The following is an 11,798-nucleotide window of genomic DNA, read 5'->3' on the forward strand; positions in this document are numbered from 1 at the left end:
GAGAGGCAGGAAAGCGAAGGCACCGAGGGGCGGGTTAAATGTCAATCTCGCGTGCGCTCCCTGCGGTGCTCTGCAGCCGGAGCAGGTGCGGTTGGGACTTTTGTCTTTGCAAGGGAGGTCGGTGCACGGAGAGAGCGGCAACTGCAATCCGTGAAAGCGAGGAAAGGAGGTGTGTGAGAAAAATGCCGCAGGTGTGCTGGCTGGGGATGATGGGGATTGCAGCCACGCTGGCTGGGGATGATGGGGATTGTAGTCGAGCACATCTGGAAGGCTCCAGGTTTGCGAGCAAGGCTGCCATGCGGGCTTGCCCAGAAGAAAGCCCTGTTGAACTCCGTGGGGGCTTACTCGTGGGCAGACACGCATAGGATTACGTGCACGTGTTGTTTGGTTCCTCAGCCGGCTTGCCACCTTTTTTCCTCCTGCTATAAGTACAGCTGTTCCTATATTTAGAGCAGTAGCCTTGAGTCAGCAGACATTTAAGAGAGACATCTTTCCTTGGCGAGGAGGTAAAAACCGGGGCCGAAGCTTGATTGATATATATATATATATATATATATATATGATGTACAGTATTGTATTTTTAAGGATGTGAATCTTTGTAAACCGCTTAGAGAACTTTGGCTGTTGGGCGGTGGAGAAATGCAATAAATGAAATGGAAAATGAAGAGCTTTGTCTGATAAATTTAAGTTACTTGGGATCACTTAACGCTGCGCCCCTATACACGTCTGCTCGGAAGTTAGTCTCGTTGAGTTCAGTGAGAGCTACTCCCAGGGAAGTGTGCGCAGAGGATTGCAGCCTCAGTGGAACTTCTACTGACAGAGGCAGTATATTCCTTAATACCAGATACTGGACAGAAAACTGCTATGTGTGTGTTGCTTTTATGCCCTCTTTGGGGGCTTCTTTGAGGCATCTGGCTAGCCACTGTTAGATGTGACATACTGGTCTAATTGCACCCTTGGCCTGATCAAGCAGGGCTCTTTGTATAAAGCATTAGATACATTTCTAGTCCTTTAGGCACAAGATAAAACCCAATTCTTTTGTTTCCCCGCTATTGTACTGGCATTTAGATTGGGTTTTAGCTCCTACTGAAGGGATGCCACTATTCTAATAATACTGCTCTGTTTAACTACCTTGAAAATCTAGTATTAAAAGGCAGGGTGGTTATTTTTTTAAAAGTTCTCTAAGCCTATAATCCTATGCAGGTTTAGACAGAAATAAGTCCTGCAACTCCCAGCATTCCCCAGCCAGCATGGCTAGCTGGGGAATGCTGGGAGTTGTTGGACTTATTTCTGTCTAAACCCGCATAGAATTGTGCTCTAAGTAGATAACCAACTGCTTGTAGTAGTTGTATGGAGTGAAGCAGGTAATAGGCCCCCCCGGGGGGGGGGGGATTTGGGTTTGTCAGATAGCCACGCCCCTTTCCCTCAGCGACCATTCAGTTTGTGCTTTCCTGGCTTTGGTGCAGTTTCCCCTGATTCAAAAAGGTTGAAATGCCTCTCCTAAGGCTTAATCACTCTGAGTAAAAGCTTTAAGCTTCAATATGCTGCTCTTTTTGGCCCCACCCCTTTTGCCTTCAGTCCCGCCCACCACTGCAATGTGGCCCAAGAGCTTCTTTGAAATGGAATTTGGCTCTTGGACTGAAAGGGGTTCAACATCCCAGTTATAAACCAATTTATCTAACCCAAACTGTTTCTCTCCAATGCTTTGTGTATACTATTCTGGTGGCAACAGTCATGTGATAAAGGAGTATTTCTTTATCCTTATCTATAAACCTTTTAAAGTGTGTTAATAAACAAATCTTAAGTGCTCCCCCTCCATTGTATTAACTGATGCTAACACTTGTGGCCAATATTATTTATTTATTCAATTTCTAACTTGCCTATATACAAATGCTCATATATACCTAAAAACAATTTAACAAAAAATCCAACAATAAAAACAACACAGCTTAAAAACATTATATAAGAGTCGGCAAAAAGGAATTATCTCCTAGCCTGACTATGCTCACACCACCAATGATAAAAATCTCCCTTCTCTTTATTTGGGAGGGGCCATAGCTCAGTGTGATAGAGCCCCTGCTTTGCATGCAGAAGGTCCCGGGTTCGATCCCCAGCTTCTCCAGGTAGGGCGAGGAAAGAATCCTACCTGAAACCCTCGAGAGCCGCTGCCAGTCAGTGTTGACAATGCTGGGCTAGATGGGCCAAGGATCTGATTCTGTGTAAGGCATCTTCCTATGTTCCTATTACAGAGGTACAGAACCTCTGGCCTGCAGGCCAAATCTTGGCCCTTTGGGTCCCAATCTGGCTCTGCAGGGTTCCCCAGGGCTCACTAGGTTTTCCCCTGACCACTGATCAGGGTGGTTTCCCGGCTTTTGAGCAACTTTCCCCCCATTCTAAGAGGTTGAAACGCCTGTCCTGAGGCTTCAAGCTCAAATATGCTGGTATTTCTAGCCCTGCCCCTTTTTGCTTTGGCCCCACCCACCACTGGAATGCGGCCCCCAAGAACTTCTCTGAAATGGAATTCAGTCCTTGAACTGAAAGAGGTTCTACATCTCGCTTCTTTACATTTCCACCACATCTCGCTTTTCCCCTTGACCAAAGTTTTCCCTCTGTTCCACAGCTCCTATAGGCCTGTGTCCCCAGTGTACCTGAACCCCCACCTAAAAGCAACCTGGACGACACACAGCACTGTGTACGCTTCACGAAGGACGGGCAGAAGAACGGAGTGGAGATCTTCCCCACGAGAGGAAATGGCCGCTGCTGAGGAGAGGGTCTTCTCAGCCCCTCAGGGCATCAAGTTCCAGGCTGCGCTAGAACAGTGGCTTCAGGAAGGGACAATGTCTGAGGTGCTGGAACCGCCTGCCTCCCAGACAGAGGAAGAAGCAGAATGCGGCTGGACGGGAACCATTGGGCGGTTTCTGAGGTGGACAGCGAAACAGATTAAACGGGAACCAGCTGAGGGGACGGTGTCTCAGCACTGGGAAGCCCAATGGCAGGGATTCCTGCAGGCCGAGAGGAGCCTTCCCTCAGATCGGGGCAGCCTCCAGCTGCCAGGGAGTACACCATGGGGTGATAGCAGACTCCTCCTTCCCCACCCTGAGGGAGCCGTTTCCCTTGATGTGCAGGGAGACAGATTCCCTGCACGAAGGCCTCGCGCAAGCCGTCAAGCCTTGCCAGAGCAGCCCATCGCACCGGAGGCTGGAAACTGGGGGACCTGCAGGAAAGTCAAAGAGGAGACGCCAAGCAAGGGTGCTGTCAGCTCGGAGGCCCAGCGTCAGGGTTTCCGGCAGTTCTGCTACCAGGAGGCGGAGGGGCCCCGAGAGGTCTGCAGCCGCCTCTGGTTCCTTTGCCATCAGTGGCTGAAGCCTGAGAGGCACACCAAAGAGCAGATTCTGGAGCTGCTGATCCTGGAGCAATTCCTAGCTGTCCTGCCGCCGGACATCCATCACTGGGTCAGGGAGTGTGGCCCGGAGACCTGCTCCCAGGCGGTGGCCCTGGCCGAAGATTTCCTGCTGGGGCAAAGAGAGTCCGAGAGACAGGAAAAGCAGGTGAGGAAGGGTGTGTGCTTATCTTGGCCCTGTGTAGATGGTTGGGCCCATTTATTTTAAGGACTGCCTGCACCTATATGAACTTGCCCAGGCCTTAATATCGGCCTCTGAGGGCCCATTCACAGGCTTGTTGTCGAGGTCCATCGGACTGGCGGGCATTAGAGACAGGGCCTTTTCAGTGGTTGCCCCATACCTTTGGAACTCTCTCCTAAAAGAAGTATTTATGGGCCTGTTCAAAAAAAGAAGTCCTTTTTTTTTTAAACAGACCCAGTGGCAGCTGGGTCCACTGGGGCTGGTGGGGCAGTGGGCCGGGCAAGTGCTCAGTGCTCGATTGAGATTGATCTTTTGTTGTCCTCCAGCAATCATGGTACTCAGCAGCTATATGCTGTGCATTGGAGCAAATGTGCCTGGTTGTGGGGGGATCTCTCTGCCACAAGTGGGTGGGGCAGAGGTGGGGTCACTGCCCCATTTGCCCCAAATATAGAGCCGCCTCTGAAGACACCTGGACAATCTGTTTCAATCTGCCCTCTGTTAGAACTGCTGTGAGCTGCAATTTAAACTGCTGGTGTTTTTAGTTTTTGTAACTGGATTGGCTTTTATTTGTATTTTAAACTTTGTTTTAGGGTACTGATTGTCTTTTGTAAGCTGCCCTGGGAGGGCTTTGCTATGAAAGGTATAAGTACATTCATTTCAACTAAAATTCAGTTAAATGAAGGAGCACAGACTGTAAACCCTTAGGAGGCAGAGACCTTCCCAAACTAAAATGCTCACTGCTATTACAGGTGCCGGGTCTGGCCCCGGTGGGGGCTCTGCGTTTCCCTGATGACAACAAAGAGCAGATTTCGTCTGAATCTGGACAGAGGTTCCCCGGAATGAAGGTCAAACAGGGGAGTGAAGAGAAGGTCATATCTCTGCGTAAGGATCTGTTCTGCTGTTTTTCAAACAGATTTGTGAAATTCAGCACATCCCAGTAAGTCATAGATGAGCGGCAAGGAACCTTTTTTCTTCTAAGGGGAATGCATTCCCTTGGGGGTGACCTGTCGGGGGCGACATGCTGCTGGTGGATGAGACCAGAGCCTCCTTCCATTGCTCCATCTACTTCAACCTCCCTCACCCTAATTTTTGCCTCTGTCTACCTTCTCCCCCTCTGGACTCACTACATCTGTATGGGATTATAAGCTAGTCCTCTGCAGTGACTGTATCTTTTAGATACCCAAATAGGAGCAGAAGAGGATGTAATGGAGCGTATCCCAACCTAAGGTCCCCAGATGATGTTGAACTCCAATTCCCATCACCCCCAACCATTGGGTTATGTCAGTTGAGGAGGATGAGAGCTGGAGCCCACAACATTTTTTAATTTATTTGTTTGTTACATTTCTATACCGCCCCACAGCTGAAGCTCTCTGGGCAATTCACAACAATTAAAACCATGAAATATAATACAATAAAATAAAATAGAATATGAAAATTTAAAAGTTTAAAAGGACAATATAAAAATAATAACCAAATAGAACCTGGCCACAGTGCAAAGATTTAAAACACAATAGCAGATTTAAAACAACGGAGCGAAAAGATTAAAATGGCTGGGAAAATATAAAGGTTTTCACCTGGCGCCGAAAAGAGTACAATGTAGGTGCCAAGTGAGCCTCTCTGGGAAGCTCATTCCACAACTGGGGTGCCACAGCAGAAAAGGCCCTCTTCTTCGTAGCCACCTGCCTCAGTTCCTTCAGTGGGATCTCCCAGAGAAGGACCGCTGAAGCTGATGTTAGGATCTGGGCATATGCAGGGCACCAGTATGGGGAAGGCTGTCTTAAACCAATAAAATAAATTCTGCTGACACTGGATTTCATAAAAAGCTTTCCCTGGGAATCTTGGTCAGACTTGACACGTATTGCCACACCCGGACCCAAATCTTGTTAGGAATAATAGCGCCTCAGGTGGCTCAAAGGAAACATGGGTGTGGATTTGACGAACTGGACCAAAAATAACATCATAGTGAATTTTTTTAGAAATATGCACACACGTACGTGTGCGTATGTGTAAAACATCTTTTTGCCTGAGGGCGAAATTCAGTTTCCAAGATGCTCTTTAGGGCTGCATTCCTTGATCCCTCCTGTCTCTCCCTCCTTGTTTGCACTCACATCGGTGCCTCCGTTCTATTCCAGCAGCTGACACCTGGGGAAGCGAGAATGAGCGGGAACCCCGTGAGGTGTGGTCAGAAGGAAGCGGGAGTTGCAAGGAGGAAGGGAGTGTCAGCTTCCGAGAAGACCTTGAGGCGCAGGAGGAAAATCAAAGGGAGGAGTGGAGGCAGGAACCCATTCTGAGCCAGCTAGGAGATCTTACAAGATCTCCGTCCATCAGAAAATCTTACAAGATCTCCGTCCATCAGAAAATGTGGCTGGAAAAAAAGCAGAACACATGCAGCTTGTGTGGGAAGGGCTTCAGCCGCAGATCAAACCTTCTTAGGCATCAGAGAATCCACACAGGAGAGGAGCCCTATAAATGCCCGGACTGTGGGAAACGATTCCGTTGGAGCACCAGCCTCATCGCTCACCAGAGAATCCACACGGGAGAAAAACCCCACGAGTGTCTCAAGTGTGGAAAGAGCTTCAACCACAGCCAGAACTTCGCTCGGCATGAGAGGCTCCACCGAGGGAAGAAGCCGTATAAATGCATCAAATGTGGGAAAAGTTTCAGGTGGAGCTCGAATTTGGCTATGCATCAGAGGATCCATGCAGGGGAGCAGCCTTTCAAGTGTGCAGACTGTGGCAAAAGTTTCAGCTACAAATCAAGTCTGAGCAGGCACCAGAGAGTCCACTCTGGAGACAAAAGATACAACTGCCCACTCTGCAGGGCAAGCTTTGCTTTTAAATCGAGCCTTATTAGACATCAGAGCATCCACTTGGGAAAAAAGCCATATCTGTGTTTGGACTGTGGGAAGGGCTTTAGCAACCAGCAGGGCCTGATTACACACCAGATAATGCACACAGGGCGAAACCGTATAAATGGTCAGACTAGAGCACAAGATTCTGTCCTAAATTAGCCCACAAAAGAGAATCTATTCAGGAATCGCAGTTAGTCAGTCAGATTTATTAATACATGAGGAAAAGAAAGGGAAAAAAATAAGTATTCCCAAACTAGGAAATAATAGTATATATTTGAAAAGATTTATAAAAGCCTGTGTAGTGAGGACTGTAAGAAAAAGAAATGGAAAGTCAGGCAACAGTGTCCAGGATTTGGGAATGTTTATTCATGTTTAATCAGTACAAAGACACAGACTAGCAGTCACTGTTGATTTCCTGATATATTGTTCTTTTGCGATATGAAACTAAAAACTAATAAAGAATTATTAAGAAAAAAAAAGCCTGCGTAGTAAATACATATCTATTCCAAAAGCTAGATCCTGAACTGATTCTGCCAATGCAAAATCATGTACATGAGAGTGAATATGGTGCAGTGGTTAGATCGGTGGGCTTTCACCAGGGAGACCTGAGTTCCAATCCCCACTGAGTCACAAAGCTTATGCAGTGACCCCGGGGGAGTCAAAGGTCTCTCAGCATCTCACAGGGTTGTTATGAGGATAAACGTAGAGGAGGGAAACCAACTTACTATCCTGAGGAAAGCCAGGAAAATAATGGAATGAAAATTCTGTGAGAATACTCTGCTTTCTTTTTAGATTGTGTAAATCTTTTGCCTTTTATATGAGAATATGCTGTTGGATTTTTGGATGACAGTGGATCATTTGACCATCAGAGGATATCTTTTATTGTCGTTTCATGACTGAGAGGATGACACTTGTTGCTGTATACCAAGATTGTTGAGCCTCAGGCCCATGGCCCATATTTGGCCTGCCTGTGGCCTGAATCTGGCCCCCCAGGTTTCCCCAAATGGCCACACATCCTTTTCCTGGCCCCATCCCCTTTCCCCCAACCGCTGATCATGTGGTGCTTTCATGGCCTTGGTGCAATTTTTCTCCCTTTCTGAAAGGCTGAAATGCCTCTCCTAAGGGTTAACTATGTCTGTAAGAGCTTTAACCATGCCTAAACTCCATGTTAGGTATAATTAGGCAAGGAATTGAGAATAAAACTGCCAATATCATACTGCTTTGATGCAAATCTATGGTGCGACCACACTTGGAATACTGTGTACAGTTGTGGTCACCACACCTAAAAAATGACATTGTAGAGCTGGGAGACGTACAGACAAGGGCAACTAAACTGATCAAGGGGCTGGAGCATCTCTGCTACGAGGGGAGGTTACAACAGCTGGGACTGTTTAGCTTGGAAAAAAGGCGAATGAGGGGAGATGTGATACAGGTCTACAAAATTATGCACGGTGTGGAGAATGTGGTTAGGGAGACATTTTTCTCCCACTCTCAAAATACTAGAACCCGAAGGGGTCACCTCATGAAGCTGATTGGTGGGAGATTCAGGACAGATCAAAGGAAGGACGTCCTCACACAGCGCAGAGTTACGGAATTCGCTGCCACAGGATGTAGCGATGGCCACCAATCGGGATGGCTTTAAAAGGGGATTAGACACATTCCTGGAGGAGAAGGCTATCAATGGCTACTAGTCCTGATGGCTATGTGCTACCTCCAGTACCAGAGGCAGTGAGCCGATGTACATCAGTTGCTGGGGAACATGGTCAGGAGGGTGCTATTGCGCTCCTGCTTGTGGGTTTCCCATGGGCCGCTGGTCAGCCACTGCATCTGGAGGACACCGGGTTGGGGAAGGCTGCCATAAGGCATGGTTTATTGTAATGAGAATGAGCCTTAGGTTTACAAGCCTCCTTCTCCTCTGGCACATCGAGAACCCGCAAGGGCACAATCCTGTGCATTTTTAGACAGAAAAAAGTCCTGCAACCCCCAGCATCCCCCAGCCAACATGGCTGGCAGGGGAATGCTGGGCCTTTTTCTGTCTAAACCTGCATAGGATTGCACCCTAAGTCTAGCCAAGTTTAATTATGGTTTGCTTCAAACAAGCCAGCTTCATAATCCACAGTTTAAAGTTGGCTTGTTTCAAGCCAGTCGGAGTTAAGGTTAGCTACCGTTTGTTGGGCTCGGAGGACACAAGTTGAGGTCAATCAAAACAGAAGAGAAAGCTTCCCAACTCCCCCGTGTGGTTATGGAGGGGAGTGGGCAGAGTACGGGTCTGATGTTCACCTAGGCTCCAAATACAGAAAGAGGAGAAAAGCAGAGCGTTACCAAAGAATTTTTAAAAAGGCATCCCTCCCAAAGCCCTCAAGCTCCAGTGCAAAATGGAAATTGGTTGTGATGTCTAAAATGTTGCAGTGTAAGATTTTCTCTAAGGCCAAGAAGATCTTGCACTGTCCTATCACAGCAGCACAAAGCGTGTATTTTAGCAGAATTGAAACGTGGATCATCAAATCCACCCAGGAGCAAACCCACGAACGTTGAGACTGCATCCTTTGCAAAGAAGGAACGTCAGCCAATGAACCCGGCCCCTCTAGGCATGAAATGTACTCTAGGTGGTTTGGGATGGAATAAAATAAGACTGTTTTTCTAGGCTGGGAAGAAGGTTTAAATTGATGTCATTTTATTTATTTATTTATTTATTTATTTGCATTTATACCCCGCCTTTTTTCCTCTTGCAAGGCACCCAAGGCGGCTTACATTATCCTCCTCCTCCTCTCCATTTTATCCTCACAACAACAACCCTGTGAGGTGGTTTGGGCTGAGAGTCTGTGACTGGCCCAAAGTCACCCAGTGAGCTTCCATGGCCAAGTGGGGACTAGAACCCAGATCTCCTGACTTGGATTCCTGCATTGAGCAGGGGGTTGGACTCGATGGCCTTGTAAGCCCCTTCCAACCCTACTATTCTATGATTCTGTGATTCCCAGCTCCTAGTCCAACACTCTTGCCTTACATAAGATTGAATTGTGACCTGCATGCAAAAAAACAACCAAGAAAAATGCCCTGCTTGGTGGCCTCTAATCACTATACTGCAAACACGCTCCCATATTTATTGTCTTGTGACTTAGAACCAGTAGTGTGACAGAACCAGGCCTTCCAGGGTCGAAGCATTGAGACTTGCTTATTAGCAGGGGTGTTGACGTCATCTTCCGCCCCTTCTGAGGCTTCCCTCTCAGCTTAGCTGCAGTCCTCACGCTAGCTGACGAGGAATGGATCTTCCCAGCAGCAACATACAGTGTTGTCAGCTATCTCTATTGTAATGCGAAATATTTTGGGATTTGCTCTTGGATGGCCAGTTGTTTTACAAAAGACCTCCTCCTGGTGGAGACAAAGGCTGGGTTCACGTGAGAAGCCAGAGTACAGGTTGAGTGTGGTTGTTGTTGAATCGTGGGTTGTTGTGTTGGGTGAACCCAGGCATACTAATAAACCATGGTTTGTTCACCACGAACAACCCACAAAAAGAACCCATGGTTTGTTGTTGGGTTGTGAACTCTTGAGTTGTTCGTGGTGAACAAACCATGGGGTTTTTTTTAGTGTGGCTGGGTTCACACAACACAACAACCCACGATTCAATGACGACCCACACTCAGTCTGTGCTATGGCTTGTTATGTTGTGTGAGCCCAGACCAAATTTTGCTATAACTGGTTTGTTGACTTTGAGATCAATGTTTTTCCCTGGTGCTGGGAAAAGAAACCCCTGGTTAATCGAGAGCTGGTGGTCTTATGCTGTTCGGGGCTGTGTTGTATCCTTCTCTTTCCCTTTCTCATGCAATCTCCAGCCAAAGTCCAACATGCTAACAACTACACTGCCCTTTGCCAGAACACTATTTTACATCTGTCAGCTAATACTAATAAATATTATGCTATGTACTCAGAGTAGTAGCGGAGTCAGGGATCACAGGGACCCAGCACTTTTTGAGTAGCAGGGACACTGTCATCTGTCCCCCACCCCCCTGGGAAGCCCCTGTTCCCTCTGAGCTTAGCTGCAACCCTCACTGTTGCTGGGGTGAAATGAATTTTCCCCCAGCAATTATATATTCTTCCCCATTGCAATGCAAGTATTTTGGAGTGGCCTGATCTTAAATGGGCAAATATGACCCATGAACTTTACGAAAGACCTGCTCTTGGTGGCGATGAAAACTCCTGGAACAGATTTGTTGCTATGGATTGACACAGCTGCTTGCAATTTTTGGATTCTCCTGGGGGGCGTTGCTACAGCAACTGTCATGATGAGGGCCTGCACTTCCAAATTTACCACTGCTTATTGATTTACTTATTTATTCCTCATATTACGCCTTTTTTCCTCCTTAAGGAACCCAAGGCGGAATACATAATCCTCCTCTCCATTTTATCCTCACAACAACAACCTTGTGAGGTAGGTTGGGCTGAGAGTCTGTGACTGGCCCAAAGTCGCCCAGTCTGCTTCTGAGGCCTAGTGGGGACTGGACCCCAGATCTCCCAGTCCAACACTCTAGATACTACATCACACTGGCTCTCTGCTTAGAACTTTATTTTTCATTCTGATCAGATCATTCGGCTTAGACCACCAAATCCACATCAGCCAGCATCCCCCTCCCTAGCTCCTAGCTTGGGAGTTCAACAGGCATTTACCCCCTGCAATCTTTCCAGGGAGAGGAGGAACGCTGGTTGTGGGGAGTGAACTTTTAGACACCCCACCCCTCCTTGTGTATTCCTCTTTCAGAGAGAGAGATCCAAGTTACAGAGCTCCCCGACCTTGTTTCAGTGAGTGGGCACATTTGGAATGTTGAAGGGGTGATGTGGGCACTCTCACAAAATGGCTACGTGGAGGGGGTTTGCCCATTCACAAAATGGAGCCTGAGCTCCAAAAACCGCTCTTTGGAATCCACATTTTTCTATTCCAACACTCATTTCGCAGAAGGCAAACTGCTGAAGCTGAGAAACAGAGAACCTGGAGATGTTCTTGGAGATAAAGATGGTGTGGGTGGCTTTATGGCATGCCAGCCTCCCAGTTAATTTTTATTAAATAAACAAATCTTTAATAATAAAATAAAAATCAGGAGGGGCGAAGAGTCTGGCAGCGACCCCAGTGGATTGGGGTGCGCTACTGCTCTCCCAGCTGTAACTTAAGCTGTAACCAAGCTTACATGCCTACTCAGAGGTAACTCCCATTGAGTTCAATACTCAGTGAGTATAGGATTTCAGCCTTAAGCACAGATATTAACTCCGTTTGCCCCTACCACCACCTTTCTGTTATTTTCCCCTGTATTGAATTTGAGATTGTAGGATCCTTGGGGGCAGGGGCTTTTCCTTTTGTCCTCTGTGTCAAGTATTAT

General features: G+C 47.3%; 1 protein-coding gene across 1 annotated transcript; it reads left to right on the forward strand.

Annotated features, from left to right (window-relative positions):
* The first annotated feature begins 93 nt into the window (after nt 1-93).
* On the forward strand, nt 94-6,899 carry LOC146356120 (uncharacterized). The gene is made up of 4 exons (XM_084831638.1): nt 94-169; nt 2,621-3,548; nt 4,331-4,463; nt 5,714-6,899. The coding sequence occupies exons 2-4, from the start codon at nt 2,751-2,753 to the stop codon at nt 6,589-6,591; spliced, it is 1,809 nt and encodes a 602-aa protein (XP_084687764.1). The 5' UTR covers nt 94-169; nt 2,621-2,750; the 3' UTR covers nt 6,592-6,899.
* The last annotated feature ends 4,899 nt before the right edge of the window (nt 6,900-11,798 follow it).

Source organism: Heloderma suspectum, chromosome 2 (assembly GCF_057233095.1).
Source record: "Heloderma suspectum isolate Gila_16-S chromosome 2, 16-S_ref, whole genome shotgun sequence".
Classification (NCBI taxonomy): Eukaryota; Metazoa; Chordata; class Lepidosauria; order Squamata; family Helodermatidae; genus Heloderma; species Heloderma suspectum.